Genomic DNA, 18900 nt, shown 5'->3' with positions numbered 1-18900 from the left:
CACGATGGAGAGGGAGAAGATTCCTTGCACAACATTGCTTTTCTTTTTCATTCACTAACTTTTGGCCGTAGACCTTATAAATCAATAAATACTAAAAGCAAGAAATCCTAGTCAAATCTAATAACTTAGGAAGGTATATAAGGAATCCTAATCTAATCCATTGTTTTAGGAAATAACTATATAAGTAAAAAGGAGCAACCTTACATCCCAAAAAGAGGAAACAATAAAGCTGGCAAATCTCGACTTGGTATTCCTCTATCCTCTTGCGTTGATTGCTCATGTGGGGCCCTTATGAAGCTGTCAAAATAGATCTCAGAATTGAGAAGTTTTTAGATCCTTGCGCGGCTCTCCAAGGTGGGGCCCATGTGTAGTTGTAAAGGTAATTTCAGAAATGAGACGATACCTCCCTGAATAGAAAAGTCGACACTCAAGTGTGGGCCACATGGTGATTCTCAACCATCCAACCAAATAGAACCCGAAGTGGAAAGGTTTTTGTGACACCATCTCTGATAAACTTGATAACCTAGACTGATGTCCCCATCAGAAGGATAACGCAAAGTGACTATTTTAGATATCAATGGTCAACCATAAATAAACTAGGTGACATAAAGGATGATGTTTCATAGAGAATTAAAATGGAATGGATGAAGTGGAGAGGTGCAATAGGAGTGTTGTTCAAGTGACGTATTCCTTTAAAGCTTACAAGAAAATTTTATCGGACTGTTGTACGACCAGCTACGATGTATGGGCAGAATGTTGGGTAGTTAAGAAGTGTCACATAGAGAAGTTGCGTAGAAGAGATGAGAATGTTAAGATGGATGTGCGGCAAAACAAAGAAAGCAAAAGTAAGGAATGATGATATTAGAGCTGATTTGGGAGTTTCTTTGATCAATGAAAAGCTCCGAGAAACTAGTTTGAGGTGGTATGGCCACATTCAACAAAGACCTAAAGAAACCCCATTAAGGAGAAGTGATCTAATTTCTATTGAAGGAGCTAAAAGAGCTAGGGGCAGCCCTAAAATGACTATAGGGTAAGTAGTAAGGTATGACATACATAGCCTAGGTATTGTCCCAATTATGACCTCAAATATAGCCGATCAGAGGGCAAGGATCCATATATGACCCCATTTAGCTGAGATTTTCCTGACTTGCTAGTGGTGTGCTTCTTTCCTTTTACTTTCATTTCTCCTATTTTGTTTTTTGCATGGATCCATGTAGCCGACCCCATTAAGTCGGGATAAGGCTGAATTTGTTGCTGTTGTTACTAAACAAAAGAAATCCCTACTTGCATAGGGTTTAATCAACAGGATTGTTACCCTAAATGCATGGGGTTCTAATTAGAAATCTTGAGCTTGCTTGTTGGCAGTAGGTGTCTAACCCACATTCCATATAGCTGTTTGTGAATGGTACGCATTAAAACCTAGTTTTCAAAAAGGGATGTTCTGTTTTATGATTTCAGATTCTGAAAATTTGATGTTAATATATTTGAACTATCAAGAATGGTTTTTGTTCTTCCTTCTTGAATTTGTAGTGATTGGAATCATAAATCTGAATATAAATACCATCATTTGAGTTGGGATAAGAATGAGTTTTTGTTATACTATATCTGTTGGAATCGTAAATCTGCATATTATATTGGTATAAAATCAGAAATCTATTTAGTTTGAACTTGGAAAATCTCAATGGGGGTTTGATTGAGCCTTCAGTCGAGATGTCAGCTAAGGGAAGATGGCCAATGGGAATTGAACCTCGCCGAGACATCAATGAGATATTAAACCCCAGACAAGATGCCAGTCACGGGAATTGTTTGTACCCATTTGTAAAGTAGTGGGATCATGGACCCACCTGATCAATGAGGGTTTATTGATGCCTCAGCTGGTGCAACAGTTGGAGGTTTGTTTGAGCCCCATCCAAGATGTTGGTTATAGGTTTATTGAGCCCATCTGTTCAGCAATGGGGAATTGGCCCCATCTGAGACATCATTTGGGGATTGATTGGGACCTCAGCCGAGAGGTCGATTGACGGTATATTGTTGTTCCCTACCAGGTCTTACAATAGGCTGTCTAACTCGTCAGTGGGGGTGAGTGCGGGGGATCATGCCCTCATCTAATGGATCGACGAGGTGAGCCTCAAAAAGGGGTCACCATGCCCTCATTTGACTTGTCAGTGCGGATTGTTTGGGACCCAATTGAGTGTCTCTGGAAATGAAATGGTATATGTGAATTGAATTTTTTTTCCTTATTGGAATTGGAATTTGGAAATGATGTGAATCCATCGGAATTGTATATGTCAATTAGACTTTTTCCCTTATTGAAATTGTATATGTGAATTGGAATCCTTTGGAACTATGTGAATATGTTTTGGATTATTTCCTTGTGGGAATTGAGAAATTGTAAATGGAATGAATCTTTAAAAGGGAAAATTACATAATCACCCACTTTTGGGTTTCCCTTTACAAAATTACCCATTCATTATTTTAGTTAACAAAAATACACTGTTTTGGGTTTGGGTTTACAAAACTACCCAAAACAGTGTTCTTCCCTCAATTAAGGGATTTTTTTGACAGTTTTACCCCCACCCAGACACCCCTTCACCTTTCTTCCGACATAACCTGCTCCCACTCCCCTCTTACTACCATCACACCGCCATGGCCCTCGGTTCATAGTTCACACGCCCCCACCCCCGCCCCCTGCTGCACCCCAACCCACCCCTACCTCCCTTCTTCTTCTTCTTGCCAACCACCTGTCCCTACACCCTACTTCTTCTTCTTTCCAACATTTTCAATACCAGGTTTTAATTGGGGATTTCCCATGGAGTCTCATCATCAGATAAAGAACATTCAATGGAAGATGGCAAAGATGGAGAGTCGTCTTTAGACACGAGGCAGTGGACAGAGAACAGATACTCAGCCGAATGGGTCGGACTTTCCATTTTCCGATTCAAATCAAAGAAAATAGTGCTATTAACTTTATACTGTGAAAATTTTTGAGAAAATAACAAGCCAACGAAGCCCCTGTTTTCCTACTCAAAAATTGAAGAGTTGTGCAACTTGCCAAATGGCACCCATTATTAGAAATTTGGGGTTGGATGAGGGAAAGGGCATGACGAAAGATAGAGAGAGAGAGAAAGAGACAGAGAGAGGGGATAGCACAGTTCTATCCTTGATGTTTGATTTTGTTCTTCTGATCTAGAATCTTTTGTTAAGCAAGACCCTAATTTTCTTTGTACTTTGTTTTCCTCTCTTTCTCCTTAGGCTTCAACTTAGACAATTTCTTGAAACCCCAAAGCTTATCTGAGTTATGCTAGACGGATCAGAGGGGGTGGTCAAGGGAACAAGGGAAGGTGAGGTAGGGCGGGGTGGCGTAGCCGGTGGGTTGCAGCCTTGCAAAGAAAGGAGGGTGGTGTGACCGATTCGACAATGTCTTCAAATTTATTGGCAATTAAGATCTTCTAGCCACTCCCTCTCCCCACAACCGCCACCACAAGCCACAATTCTATTCGCCGACCGTCTCAAGAAATGTAAAAAAGATAAAGAGGGGATAGGGTGGGAGGATTGCAACGGTGGACATTGTGATCAGAAAAGAGGTGGAGGGGTAAAAAGGTCAAAAAACATGCATTATTGAAGGAGGACACTGTTTTGGTTAGTTTTGTCAGAACCAAACATCATATTGTGTATTTTTGTTTACTAAAACATAGGGTGGGTAATTTTGTAAAGAGAAACCCAAATATGGGTAATCTTGTAATTTTCCCTCTTTAAAATATGTGCATGTGAACAGGTTTTAGATCACTCCCCTCACTGGAATCATAAGTTTGGAAACCGCTCATTAAATCATTGGACTCAGTTTAAAATCTTTGAAACATGATTTTGTTTATATTAATAAATATCTCATTTTATGGTTTGTGGTTAGTTGCTTACTGAGCTAGTTCTCTCACCCATTCATGTTGTTCCCTAACCAATACTCTGACTAAAGATACTTTTTTTTCCTTTTTGAGAATGAATGAATGAATAAAAAAAAGAAAAAAAAATCAATACCGAAGGAAAGAAGGGGGGTGAGGGAACAAGCAAACGAATAGGCCCATCAAACAAAAAGCACTGAAAAGAGAAAAATCCTAACTACAACAAGGGAACCAAACGAAATCCCAAAAAAGCGCATTACCAAGGAGAGGAGGGACCATAAAGCGAAATAGCCCTCCAACTCAAGACATAGTATCATGACAAAGGGCATGATGCGGATTTCCATAGAGGAAAATTTTTCTCATTCCGCAAAAAAAAGTCATTGTAGGACCTTTTTTGGGTAGGGAGGGGAGTTATTGTCAGACCAGCGATAAACACGCAGAGGGGCCATGGGAAATTGAGGGGAAGGGACCAAGGAAGGCTGGGGTGAATCAGAAGGAGGGAGATGGGTGCTGCTCTAGGGAGGAGGGCCCAACCCAAGGCTAGCAAGAGGGGCAGAAGTGGGATGACCAATGGATCATAGGGGTTAAAAGGAGGCTTTAGTAGGGCAAGATAAGGAGATGACCCAATAGGGATATCAAGGCCAAGAGATGGAGCGGTGAGGGGAAGGGAGGGGAGAGAGATAAGGTATACTTTTCTTTTCCTTTTGATAGGCAAAGGCAAAAGGACAAGGTTACCATTACTAATGTCAAACGAAAATACATACATGTCCCGCAGACCACCAGCTGTCCCTCTAATCTGCCCCTTCAATATCTTCAAATTTAAAAAGCTCTCTCTCTCTTTTTGGGTGGTAGGTGCTTGGGGGGGGGTACTGTTATAGCCAAGGTGGTCAACTATTAGTTGTCACAGGTGAAGAAGGTAGCACTGAATTAGTCATTGACTAGAAAGAATCAATAAGCCAACCAATAACCAAGTAACTATCAGATGGGTAACCATAAATTTTAAGGTTTAAAAGTAGAAGCAGCAGTAATTATACAAGGTTCCAGTCAAAAGAATAGGTTAAACCATTTTCAAGCTCAGGGCATATTCTTTAAATAAAGAAGGAACATGCAAAGCCTAGCATAAATAGCCAACTCTCATCCAATAGTTGATGAATATACAACCATCTATTTGGGACTCTACAACAACAACAACCATAACCTTATCCAAACTTGATGGGGTCGGCTAAATGGATCCGGGGGGTTTAAGATAATAGTAAGTTTATAGTAAGCATAAGAATAAAAGTACTAAAAAGAAGTAAAAGGAGGTAAAAGAATAAGTCAAAGCAGTAGTCAGAGCTCCTTGGAACATCCCCTACAAGGGGTCGGCTACACGGGTCCTTGTCCTCCACTTACCTCTATCCGTGGTCATACTAGAATCGAGCCCTACCATCTGCATATCTGTTTGGGACTCTCTTTCGCCTATTATAACTAAGGAATATTCTGGTTAAAATGCAGGTTTCGTAAGTCTTTTTCAATAGAAGGATACATTGCAGGGCTCTCAGTAAAACCTATATATCAGTTCTAATCCACGGAATTGATTACCATAAGAACAATATAGTGCAAGTAGATACCACGACAAAAGGGCTAAAAAGGAAGGAACTATAATATCAACAACAAAAACAACAACAGGCCACCAACTCTTCCAACCAATTCTCTTTTTCCACTGTCCTATATATGAATCAGGGTTAATACAATTGCCACAGCAGTACTAAATTAACAATAGAAGCACGTATTCATCAAACAAAACAAAGGGCACAAAAATTATGGGTATAAATTTTCAAACGCATTAATCCAAAAATCCTATTGAGTAATGCTAATAATAGAGTAGGAGTGCGGGACAAAGCGAAAACCAAAGAGCAGTAAAAGAGCTTACCCGGTCCTTAGGCCGCCACTTTGAAACAAGCCCACTCTCAGACGGACCAGACGGTACGCAAGCTTCGAACGATTCATGCCGAAGCTCACACAACACAACAGTCTGGGGCAAAGAAGCCATGCTCATCGTGGAAGTCCCCACTGCATTGCCACTACTACTACTTGCCGTCTCCGAGTCTCTTCTATAGCCACCAAAATCTCCATCTTCCCTGCTCGAGAACTCATCAAAATGATTCGAGACGGCAACTGAAGATTGTGGGAATCGAGTTGCCATCAGATCTCCGAATGCCATTCAAATCCCACAAAGAATCAAACTTGCGCTAATCGTGCCGCAGCGACCATGACCGAACGGCACATAAATCATGAAATCACGGAAAATCCACCATAGAAAAAACTTCAGTTCCTCACTAGATACGATCCAGCTCCCCAGCTCACCCCTTTACAGAAACCTAATCAACGAAACCGCTGAACCAGCGGCGCATCGAAATTCTTCGTAGAAAAGTTAAAGAATCCAGCTCGAGTAAACCCTAAAAACCTTGAGAAGCCACTAAAAACTCTAGAGAGATAGACAGCCTAAATTTCGAACGGGAAGGCCGTAGCAATGGCGGCAGAGCAAAAGAGGTGTAGAGAAAAAGGATTTTGGGAAGAGAGTGTAGGTGCTGTGTTTCTATTTTCATTTTCATTTTTTTTTTTTTCTCGTTTTTATTACTGTACCATTTTCGTGGTTTTTTAAATTTAATCTTATATTTCTTAACGTGCGAACACAAAAAGGGTGAAAGTTTTGTGTGGGGTGACCTGTGAGTGTGGCCCCACCGCCAAGACACAGGGCGTCAACCAACCGACCAGCCCTTCATGAAACGAAAAATGACATTCCATGTATATATTTTCATGTGTTTTCTTTGACCCTTATGTATGCATAGGAATCGCATTTTCCCATAAAAAATACATTCTACTAAAATATTATAAGGGCGAAAGAACACTGAGCGCATAAAACGCCAGACGCATGAACCAATGAGAACATTGACGGGAGCATCTTCAGAACACATAAGAGAGGGGCAAAGTAGTCTTTTTGGGCTTGCCTGTGTTTGGGGATTTCCTATGCTAAATCGGTAGGTTTCTTTTTCCCATTTAAGAAAGCTTCCTTAAAGTTGTAAAAGAAAATGTCAAGAAATGGATAGAAGAGAACAAAATAAAAATAACACCCACGACATAAATCTCACTCTCCATGTTGAGTTTTATGCTTTTTCTCAATTTCATTAAAAAGGAAGGTCTTATAGTGATTCCTAACATAGTTGGATGTTGCTATCGAAAATCCGTATGAGCTGATCTTGCACAAATACAGAAGGCAGAGGCCCGGATGTTTATCCGATGTTAGTCCTCCGACGCCCAAGTTAGAGATCGACCGCACAGCTTTTCACAAGGGTAATGGTGAGGGTTTTTCTGCATACCTTTCTTCCTCTGCTCGAGCCCTCTCTTATAGTCCTTAGGGTTTAGGGTTTTTCTTTTCCTTGGAGGAGTCCTCCTCGGGTCCGCCTCCTCTCCTCTTCGAGTCCTACTCAGATACGTCTTATCACCTTCGTGGGGAATATTCTCTCCATGTGATTGACGCGATCATACTCCTTGCAGACTCTAACAGGTGAGTGACACGTGTCCTCTCCTTAGATACCATGTGTTCTTACCCTATTGGACAATCAATTTAGCCGTATCAGTAGCCCCCTAACTCTCACCAGGAGGCTCTTCCTGTGGGAGTAACCAAGTTTTTCATCATTTTTTTTTTCGTTCATGCGTCCCTTTGGCCTTATTCCTTCAGCTTCGACCTTAGTTTTGTTTGAGACCGAGACCTTCGGTCAGGTCAGCTCGGCCTTGGCCTGAGCACCCAACCGAGGTAGGGACCTTCGGTCATGTCTGCTCGGCCTTAGCCTGTGTCCCAACCGAGGTGAGGACCTTCGGTCAGGTCCACTCGGCCTTGGCCTGAGCTCCCAACTGAGGTTGTGACCTTCGGTTAGGTCCGCTCGACTTTGGCCTGAGCCCCCAACCAAGGTGAGGAACCTGGGTCAAATCCGCTTGACCTTGGCCTAAGCTCCCAACCGAGGGTGTGACCTTCGGTCAGGTCCACGCGGCTTTGGCCTGAGCCTCCAACCGAGGTGAGAACCTTCGATCAGGTCTACTTGGCTTTGGCTTGAGCCCCCAATCGAGGTAGGGACCTTCGGTCAGGTCCACTCGGCCTTGCCTGAGCTCCCAACCAAGGTGAGGACCTTCGGTCAGGTCCGCTCGGCTTTGGCCTGAGCCCCCAACTGAGGTGAGGACCTTTGGTCAGGTCCGCTCGCCCTTAGTCTGAGTTCCCAACCTAGGTAGGGACCTTCGGTCAGGTCAGCTCGGCCTCGGCCTGAGCCCCCAACCGAGGTGAGGACCTTTGGTCAAGTCTGCTCGGCCTTAGCTTGAGTTCCCAACCGAGGTGAGGACCTTTGGTCAGTCCACTCGGCCTTAGCCTGAGTTCCCAACTGAAGTAGGGACCTTCGATCAGGTCAGCTCAGCCTCGACCTGAGCTCCCAACCGAGGTAAGGACCTTCGGTCAGGTCTACTCGGCCTTGGCCTGAGCTCCCAACCGAGGTTAAGACCTTCAGTCAGGTTAGCTCGGCCTCTGCCTGAGCTCCCAACCGAGGTAGGGACCTTCGGTCAGGTCCGTTCGGCCTTGGCCTGAGCTTCCAACTGAGGTTGTGACCTTCGGTCAGGTCCGCTCGGCTTTGGCCTGAGCCCCCAACCGAGGTAGGGACCTTCGGTCAGGTCCGCTCGGCTTTGGCCTGAGCCCCCAACCGAGGTGAGGACCCTCAGTCAGGTCTGCTTGGCCTTGGCCTGAGCTCCCAACCAAGGTTGTGACCCTCAATCAGGTCCGCTCGGCTTTGGCCTGAGCCCCCAACCGAGGTGAGAACCTTCGGTCAGGTCCGCTCGGTTTGGCCTGAGCCCCCAACCGAGGTAGGGACCTTCGGTCAAGTCCGCTCGGGCTTGGCCTGAGCTCCCAACCGAGGTGAGGACCTTAGGTCTGGTCCGCTTTGGCACAGATCTCGAGGGGTGGTAATTGGTGACATGGCGGCGCCATTAATGCTTGGGTAGTCGTACCATTTTTCTTCTATTTATAAAGTGTGGGGGTCCATTTGTGGGCTACTTTCGTTTTTCCCTCGGAGAGCCGTCCTTCGGTCTAGGTGTTCCTTTTCCTTTAGCACTTCGTCTTCACCAAAAATAAGTACGATGTCTTCTTCATCCGAGTACAGTCCCTCATCCTCCGAGAGGACAATGTCTCACCATAGGTATCGGAGTTCAGGGGATCCGAGGGATGTCCTCAGACTCTTCCCCCGATTTGCCCTCTTCTAGTAACTCATCTTCCGCGGCCTCGCCGTCTGGGTCCGAGGGTGGCTCAAATGGTGAGGGATTCAGGGAGAGGGTGCTTGAATCCCGAGCCCAGACCCAGGACCCCCTCGAGGTGGAGGCCTTGCACATCATTTCCACCATGGATGAGCTGGAGCTGGGGGAGCTAAGGGCCTCCTTCAGTATCTCGGATGCTTTCGAGCTCTGGCTACCGAAACCGATCGACCAAGCCAACTATCGAAACTCTGAAGAGTTGTGCCTATATAAGGAGGCGTTTAAGGCCGACCTTCGGCTTCCCTTCCATCCTTTCTTTGCCCGGGTGTTTCGACACTACGGGATTTATCCGACCCAGCTGACGCTGAACGGATGGCGACAGATGCTTAGCTTCGTCGTCCTTTTCTCTAGGCGCCAGAGGCCTCTCTCCCTCCCTCTCTTCATCAACTGTTTCCTTCTTTAGGCCTGTAAGGGCTTTCAGGCTGGTACTACTTCAGCCCTCGAAAAGACCTTTGGCTGCTGAACGGTTACCCAACGTCAATCCACGGGTGGAAGGAGAAATTCTTCTTCGTGAGGTCGTTCGATGGGGTACCCTTCAACACCATCTGGGATTTATCCCCGATCTGAGGATGGTGAACTCCGCCCCTACCCTTCTTGGGACAAACGCGGAGTCGATGGCGATGGTGAAGTGTCAAGACACCTGCCCTCCAGTTGAGTCCGACAGCCTTAAGTCTGACGCCATTTTGTTCAGATTCGGGCTTAGCCCGGGTGAGTCTTAGGCCAGCCCAAGTTTATTTGCCTCGGGTACTTGTGTTTCATACTAACTCCCTTTGTCTTCATGCAGTGCAAATCTCCAGGGCCAAGGCTAGGGCTGTAGCTGCAGAGAGGCAAGTCCAGATAAGGGAGGCCAGGGCATGGGATGCGCAGCTGCAGCAGAGGCTGAAGAGGAAAGGGAAGAAGAAGGGTCCTCCCTCCTCCGAAGCTCCCCCACTGAAGAAAAGGTCCAGGGTCGAAGGTCCCAGTACTGAAGCGGTCCAGGCCCTCGCTGCTCCGGGCCATAGCTTGTCTGCCCGAGACTCTTCCCCCGTGGCAGACTTCAGAAGCCCGAGGACTGGGAATGTTAGGACCGAGGTGGGCTTCATCCCTTGGTGGTCGGTTAAAGAAGACGACACCCTGTCCATTGGCCGTGTCGCTCGTGAGCTAGTACTGAAGGGCAGCCTCCCCCGAGATGCCGCTGAAGCACAACGACAAGGGACAACGTCCATGAGAACTAGCGCCTGCATCTCTATGGTAGGGGTAAACTTCGGTCTTCCAAACCTTGATTTATGGTCATTACAACGTACTGACCATCGGTGTCTTATGCAGACCCAAAACCAAGTGGGTCAGCTGGTGATCCGGGCCGAAGCCATGGCCCGAGACTTCGAGGCTTCTGAACGCAAAAAGTCAGTCCTGGAGAATGAGCGTTCGGTTCTCCTCGAGAAGGTGGAGCACCTGGAAGCGGGCCTTCTTCGCACTCGCCAAGAATGCGATCAGAAGCTTATGGAGCTGAAGGCGCAGACAACGACAAGGGTTCAGGAGGCCGAGACCCGAGGGGCTAGGAGGTCAAACGCGCCATCGCCCCTGGGTTCATAATGGGTGCTACTGAGGTCCGAGACTGGGTCCTCGAGCACAAGGTCTCTTTCGAGGACAGCAGGCTCATCTTCAAAGAAGAGCGTGTTGAGGCAGCCCCAACAGCCACCGAGGTTGTTGACGCCGACGGCGAAGGCTGTAGCGAGGAAGGTGAGGTTCAGCTGCAACGTGAGGTGCCTCTGACTTCTGGTCACGATGGCTCTAATGGGGAGACCCTCCACCATGCCAATGACGAGGCCGTGAACCTGATAGACGCCCCCTGAAGCCACCCTGCACCCTACCTCACCCTTCGGGCTCTCTTTTTTTGTTATGTGACCCTTCGGCCTATCCTCTCTTTTTTCTTTTTGTGATGTGAGCCTTCGGGCATTTTCGTGTAATCTTGGCCTTCGGGCCTTTTTAATGAATGAATATTTCCCTTTCTTCGGATACCTTTGCCTTTTAATTTTTTGCATTTTCTTTCTGATAAGGGATCTTTAGCCCGTAGGTAGGTGCAAGAAGGCCGAACCCCTCGACGGCCGTAGGATTAATACGCCTCTACTCTAGTACGAGGCCGTGGACTTGAGGGATCCTGAACAAGTAGGATTCGGTCAGTGCCCCCAAACGAGGTAAGGACCCTTGGTTAGGTCTGCTCGGCCTTAGCCGAAGCTCCCAACTGAGGCCGTGACCTTCGGTCAGGTCAGCTCGGCCTTAGCCAGAGCCCCCAACCGAGGCCATAACCTTCGGTCAGGTCAGCTCGGCCTTAGCCAGAGCCCCCAACCGAGGTAAGGACCTTCGGTCAGGTCCGCTCGACCTTGGCTTGAGCTCCCAACCGAGGTTGTCACCTTCGGTCAGGTCTGCTCGGCCTTAGCCCGAGCTCCCAACCGAGGTCGTGACCTTCGGCAAAGCTAAAGCCATCAAAAAGGTGAATCCCTATCAATTGCCGTAAATCAGCTTACATATTTTTCATAAGTAAAATCATCCGAAGAGCTTAGGATGAGGAGTTAACTAGAAAGTGCTTAGGAGCAAAAAATTACAAAATGTGATTGCTCGCTACTTCACTACTGGTAGAATTTTCTCAAGTTCTTCGAGTTCCACGATCGGGGTACCCTCTCTCCCCCCATAGTCTCCAGGTGATAGGAACCCAGTCGTATTATCCTTGAGACTCTGTAAGGACCTTCCCAATTCGGAGCTAGCTTTCCTTGATTCCTCGTGTCTGATATTTTTACCCTTCTGAGGACGAGGTCACCCATTCTGTACTCGTTCTTTCGGACTTTGGAGTTATAGTGCCTCGCAACCCTTTGCTGGTAGGCGGCGATCCTTTCTTGTGAGCTGTCCCTGACTTTGCTCAAGAGGTCTAAATTCCCCCGAAGTCCTTTATCGTTTTCTTCTTCATTGTAGTACTGAATCTGATGGGTTACGGCCCCTACCTCCACCGGAAGTATAGCTTCGGTGCTGTAAGTTAAAACGAAGGGTGTTTCTCCGGTGGCCGATCTCTCAGTTGTGCAGTAAGCCCAGAACATATTGTACAACTCATCTACCCATAACCCTTTGGCATCATCCAGTCTTTTCTTTATTCCTTGGAGCAGGGTATGGTTGGTTACCTCTATCAGCCCGTTGGTCGGTGGATAACCGACAGATGTTTTCCTATGGTCAATGCCGAGGGCATCACAAAATGAGCCGAAAGTCAGGTTGGCGAACTGAGTTCCATTATCCGTTATCACTACCCGAGGGATTCCAAATCGATAGACTACCGCTCTTTGGAAGAAGTTCCTTACATTCTTTCCGAATATCGTCGCCAGTGCTTCGGCCTCTGCCCATTTTTTGAAGTAGTTTACCACCACCACTACAAACTTCCTTTGTCTCGTGGCCAGGGGGAATGGGCCAGGATGTTCATTCCCCACATGACGAATGGTATCGGGCTTGATAGGGACGAGAGCTCAGTAGAGTGCTGCCTAGGGACGGGGCCGAACATCTGGCACTTGACGCACTTCCTGACTAACGATTCCTCGTCCTTCCTTATTGTCGGCCATAATAGGCCCTGCCTCAACACTTTATGTGCCAAGGCCCGGGCTCCCAGGTGTTGGCCGCATATCCCTTCATGCACTTCTCGGAGTGCATACTCGCCATCGGCGAGGTTCAGACACTTGAGGTATGCCACGGTGAACCCTATTTTGTACAACGTCTCGTCCTTCAGAAGGAAGCGTGCTGACCTCATCCGTACTTTCTTTGTCTCGTCCCTATTCTCTGGGAGCTTTCCTTCCTTGAGGTATTCGGTTATGGCATCGATCCAGCTATGGCTGTGTTCGCCTACAGGTAATACCTCTTGGGGTCTTTCGGTACTCGGCTGTGGTAGCACTTCAAAATATATCGATCGTCCAAGGTCTGCGAAGTCGGAGGTGGCCAACTGCGATAGTGCGTTTGCACAAGCATTCTCTTCTCGTGGCACCTGCCTTACCTCGAATTCCTTGAAGGCTGTTATTCTTTCTTGCAGTGTCTTCAAGTACCTAACCATCCTTTGTTCTTTGGCTTCGTAGTCCCCATTCACCTGTTGTACCACGAGCTATGAATCACTATGCACCATCAGCTCCTGTACCATCAAAGCCCATGCCAGATTAATTCCGGCTATTAATGCTTCGTACTCTGCTTCATTGTTGGAGGCAACAAAGTCGAACCGTAGGGCGTACTCGATCTTGAAACCTCCAGGGCTAACCAATATGATCCTTGCGCCGCTTCCTGTGCCGTTGGAAGCACCATCCAAGTACAATGCCCAAGCCTTTTCTTCTCGGTCCTCGGAAGATTCCTGGGGATCGTCAAGGAGTGTCGTCTCGGCTATGAACTCTGCGAGGGCCTGTGCTTTTATTGCGGTTCTCAGTTTGTACTGGATGTTGAATTCTCCCAACTCTATGGCCCAGTTTACCAGGCGATCGGATATATTTGGTCGCTGCAGTATCTTCTTCAGGGGCTGGTCTGTGAGCACGCATACCGTATGCGATTGAAAATAGGGCCTCAACTTTCTTGCCGCTATTACCAGGGTGTATGCCACTTTCTCCATCTTTCTATATCTTGTTTCAGCATCCAGTAGGGTTCGACTGACGTAGTATATCGGCCGTTGTTGCCTTCCTTCTTCCTTCGTCAGTACTGTATTTACAGCTACTGCTGATACAACAAGGTACAATTGTAAGGTACCCCCAGCGTTTGGCTTTGTCAGTAGTGGGAGTGCGGCCAGGTTCTCCTTTAGTTGTTCAACGGACTTTTCGCATTCCTCTGTCCACTCAAACTTCTTGGATCCCTTCAAGGCTCTGAAGAAGGGGAGGCATCTGTCAACCGATCGAGATAGGTATCGCCCTAGGGCAGCGACTCTGCCTGTTATCTCCTGGACTTGCTTCACATTCTGAGGTGACCTCATATCTCGAATGGCTTGTATTTTCACCGAGTTGGCTTCAATTCCCCTCTCCGAGACAATGAAGCCGAGAAACTTTCCCGAGGCTACTCCGAATGCACACTTTGCTAGGTTCAGCTTCATGCTGTACTGCCTCAGCACCTGGAACGCCTTTTCTAATTCTTGAATGTGTTGTTCCGCCTTCAGGCTTTTTACAAGTATATCGTTCACGTATACCTCCATGGTTTTGCCGATCATCCCCTTGAAGATTTTATTCACCAACCTTTGATAGGTGGCCCCTGCGTTTTTTAGCCCGAAGGGCATGACTTTATAGCAGTACAGTCCTCCCTCGATCACGAAGGATGTTTTCGGGGCATCAACCTCTGACATCTTGATCTGATTGTACCCCGAGTACGCATCCATGAAGCTCAACACCTCGTATCCTACCGTGGCATCAATGAGGAGGTCTATTTTTGGCAGAGGGTCCGTCCTTCGAGCAGGCCTTGTTCAGGTCGGTGAAGTCGATACAAATCCTCCACTTTCCATTTGCCTTCGGGACCATCACCACGTTGGATATCCACTCCGGGTATTGGATCTCGCGGATGAACTGGGCCTTCAGCAACTTCTCTACTTCTTCATCTATTTTCTGCTGCCTTTCGGGGGTGAAAGTCCTCTTCTTCTGTTGCACCGGCTTCTTTGTCGGGTTGACATTTAGATGATGCTCTATTACCTCTCGATCTATTCCAGGAATGTCTAAAGCCGACCAGGCAAAGACGTCAGAGTTATTTCGGAGGAATGAGACGAGTTTTTCTTGTTGTTGCCTTGGTATTGTAGCCCCGATCTGGAATTGCCGAGCGTTATCCCCCTCTTCGGCCTCAACTTGTAGTAGATCCTCAGCCGGTTGCCCCCGTTGATAACTGGCGTCATCGCGCAGATCCTCTATCGGGAGCGCCTCGCCCGCCTTTTCTCTTCCCCACAAGGTAGTGGCGTAGCACCTCCGGGATGCCTCCTGATCGCCTCGACATTCACCGACACCGTTCTTGGTTGAGAATTTCATCTTGAGATGGGGTGTGGAGACAGCCTTTAGTAGGTTCAAACCAACCCTCCCTAGTATGGCGTTGTATACCGAGGTAATGTCTACTACCAGGAAGTTGATCATGACTGTTACTTAACGAACTCCGATGCCGGTTCTTACTGGCAACTCAATCGATCCCTCCACTTTTATTGGGACACCAGAGAATCCCTGCAACGGGTGTTCGACTTTCTTCAACTTTCCCTCGTCCAGGCCCATCTTCTGGAAAGCCTCAAGGAACAGGATATCAGCTGAACTGCCGTTATCCACTAAGATCCTCTTCACTCTGCAATCTGCTATGGTCATGGTGACTACTAAGGCATCGTCGTGGGGAGTGTGCACCCCTTCCAGTTTGTCGTCTGAGAAGGAAATAACCGTTCCCTTCCTCGCCTTCTTGTTCGACCATTCAGCCACATGTACGCTTCTTGCATAGGCTTTTGCATTCCTGGCCGAGACTGAACTTTCTCCAGTGGCTAGGCCTCCATAGATTGTCGCTATAACCCTAGTTGGGCTCTTATTCTCATCCCAGAGGCGATGGTCAGCTTCCTCGGGTGTCCGGTCCCTTTGTCGTTCCTGATTGCCTCTGTGGGCTGGCCCCCTTCTTTCATAGCGGCCTCTGCCATCTCTCCGACGGTTATCCCTTCAGTCATTACCGTCTTGGGCATCCTCCTTTTCGCGGTCCACGAATCGGCCTAGATATCCTCTTTGGATCATTCCTTCTATTTCCCCCTTGAGGTGCCAACAATCTTCGGTGTCGTAGCCGTGGTCCCTGTGGAAGTGGCAATATCTGTCCATATTGCGTCTCTCGGGGTGCTGTCCCATCTTCCCCGGCCACTTCATGGCTCTGGCATCCGGGGAGTCCTTTATTTGCATCAGCACATCCGTTCACCTTCGGTTCAGGGACGCGTATTTCTCAAACTTTCTTGGTGGGCTGGGTGCCCGACCGCGCTTAGACTTTCGTCTTTTGCCTTCTTCGGAGGGTTTGTCGTCACCCCTTGAGGTCCTTTTCCTTCCTGTCTTCCTTTCAGCTTCTTTATCGGCTTGAAGGGTTTCTTCCATCTGGATGTACTTATCGCACCGAGCTCTCAACTCGGCCAGGTTCCTCGGTGTATTCTTCGCCAAAGACCTTTTTCAGCTCCTTATCCTTGACGCCTCCCAGTAGGGCTGTGAACTCTTCTCTCGGGTCCAGACCTCTAATCGTGATCTTCTCTTATTAGAAGCGCTTAATGTAGTTCCGCAGTGATTCTCCTTCATGTTGCTTGACGTTGGTCAAGTTCAACGTGGTCTTCTGAAGGGGTTAGCTATTGGAGAATCCGTTCACGAAGAAGTAACTTAGATCGCTGAAGCTGTGGATCGACTTCGTCGGCAGACGGTTGTACTATAGCCTTGCCGCTCCTCTGAGCGTCAACGGCAGGGCACGACACATGATGTTTTTTGAGACTCGATGGAACTGCATAGCGACCTTGAAACCTTCCAGATGATCGATGGGGTCCTCAGACCCATCGTAGGTGTCATACTTTGGTAGGCGAAAGCCGATCGGGAGCGGGTCCCTCATAACCTCATCAGCTAGAGCCGTCATTAGTGAGGTCTGACTCACGAGTTCCCGTCTGATTTTCTGCCACCTTCTTGATCTCATCTTTCGGGTCCAGGATCATCTGCTTTAACCCCGAGTCCTCGTGTCTCTGTTCGTCTCCTTGGCATGGTTCCCCATGTCGGTCTTCGGCGGCATGCCGCGTCCTTCCCCTGGGTGCGGGAATTTCCTTTATTGCTCAATTTCAAAAATTATGACCGGACCTTATCAATCCTATACTGCTCCGGTCCTCATCTCGAGCTCTCTCAGGATGGATATAGGGGCCTCACGGTGCTCCGTCGGTCTTCTGAGAGACACTTTGGAGACCTCCTTCATTGCCTCGGCCATTCGGTCATTTTTCTCCTGGAGGGCTTCGAACTGCTCCCTTGTCACATATTCTTGCGCTTCAGGAGGGGGTGGAGGATTACTATCTCCGCGCTCTGAATATCCGGCTGAACGCTGGTACCTCGCGGAACCATCCCGATCATCATTTCCCCTTTCTAGTCAAATTTCCATCGAGGGAGGGAGCCCTCCTGAAGGTTCCTCCTCCCCCATGTTCATGTTCGATGCTGCTCTCGTCTTCTTACGATTGTAGGTTCTCCCCACCATTACTGTCGGTTCCTACAGACAGCGCCAATCTGTTGTTGTTGAAAATCCGTATGAGCTGATCCTGCACAAATACAGAAAGCAGAGGCCTGGATGTTTATCCAGGGTTAGTCCTACGACGCCCAAGTTAGAGATCGGCCGCACAACTTTTCACAAGGATAATGGTGAGGGTTTTTTTGCAAACCTTTCTTCCTCTGCTCGAGCCCTCTCTTATAATCCTTAGGGTTTAGGGTTTCTCTTTTCCTTGGAGGAGTCCTCCTCGAGTCCGCCTCCTCTCCTCTTCGAGTCCTACTCGGATACGTCTTATCCCCTTCGTGGGGAATATTCTCTCCACGTGGTTGATGCGGTCAGACTCCTTGCAGACTCTAACATATGAGCAACATGTGTCCTCTCCTTAGATACCACGTGTTCTTACCCTACTGGGCAATCAATTTGGTCGTATCATTGGAAAACTAGGTTTTCTAATTCAACTTATCTTTCAAAAAACCTGATGACTCAATCTGATCAAACCTAGTCAAAGCAAGTATTTTTTTTTCTTTTTTTTTTTAACTTGCAATAAATATGAATACATTAATAAAAATTATATATATGAGAAAAAAAAATGAGGAAGTCATAATTGAACAATGAATAAGCATCATGCTAATTGGTATAAAATACTAATAAGGAACTCTATGCTTTGTTGCATTAACAAAATCAAGAAAAAGAAATGTAAAAAAGCCAAAAACATTTTTGTTATTTTGTTGGCTAAGGTAAAAAGCAACAGTTTACCCCATTATAGGTCGACCAATGTGTTTAAAATAGTAAATTACAAGCAATGAATGTGTTATCCAAATTCCAATAACTAATTAGAAAAAATGCTTCCGATGACAAACAAATCCAAAAGATTTGAAAATGACTAGACTTGTCAAATATATATTGACTCAGGTAAAAAGGCAGACTTATTTGACTTCAACAATTCATGACTTAAACTTTTGACTAAGTTTTCTAAAACTTTAACTCAAGTGATTTGCCCAAGTTAAAACCTAGTCTTCCAACTATAGTTTCAAACCATCACAAATTCTTTACTTTTTACTGTTAGATTCGAGTCAAGGAAGTGTTGAGTACTTCTTCCAAGTAGTAATTGGTCACCCACCTAAATCTTACTAAATAGCCGTCGATATTGATAGATGGTAAAAGAGATCCTTATAAATCTAATAAGTCATATTATGGAAGGAATTCCTCCACTCTTCCTTTGGTAAAGAAGTTCATATAAAATATGTTGCTACCAGCATTCTCGATATTTGCAATGTCTATTTTTTTTTGTTCCCACTTCCACTACTACTAACCTTAACAAATTTGTTGACATTTTTTGTGGAAAGATGATAAGGATAAAGGTGCGTATTGAAAAAGGTGGGAGGATCTTTATTTATATTAAGTCTTGGGGAGGTTTGGATCTCCAAGAGTTAGGTAGTTTTAACCTTGCTTTGTTAGCATAGCAATATATTTTAGACTCAATTTCAAC

The 18900-nt window shown here is 46.7% G+C and overlaps 1 protein-coding gene across 3 annotated transcripts in view; it reads right to left on the bottom strand.

The window, feature by feature from the left end:
• Window positions 1-6488, bottom strand: part of LOC122070281 (regulatory-associated protein of TOR 1-like) — a 40234-nt gene extending 33746 nt beyond the window's left edge. For all 3 annotated transcript variants that reach the window (XM_042634408.1, XM_042634409.1, XM_042634410.1), the window contains exon 1: window positions 5809-6488. In XM_042634408.1, coding sequence (XP_042490342.1) covers window positions 5809-6099 — 291 coding nt within the window. In that variant the 5' untranslated portion in view covers window positions 6100-6488. The remainder of the gene's footprint in view (window positions 1-5808) is intronic.
• Window positions 6489-18900: the final 12412 nt, after the last annotated feature.

The sequence above is a fragment of the Macadamia integrifolia genome, unplaced genomic scaffold (assembly GCF_013358625.1).
Source record: "Macadamia integrifolia cultivar HAES 741 unplaced genomic scaffold, SCU_Mint_v3 scaffold871, whole genome shotgun sequence".
Lineage (NCBI taxonomy): Eukaryota > Viridiplantae > Streptophyta > Magnoliopsida > Proteales > Proteaceae > Macadamia > Macadamia integrifolia.
This window is presented reverse-complemented; position numbering and strand designations above follow the sequence as displayed.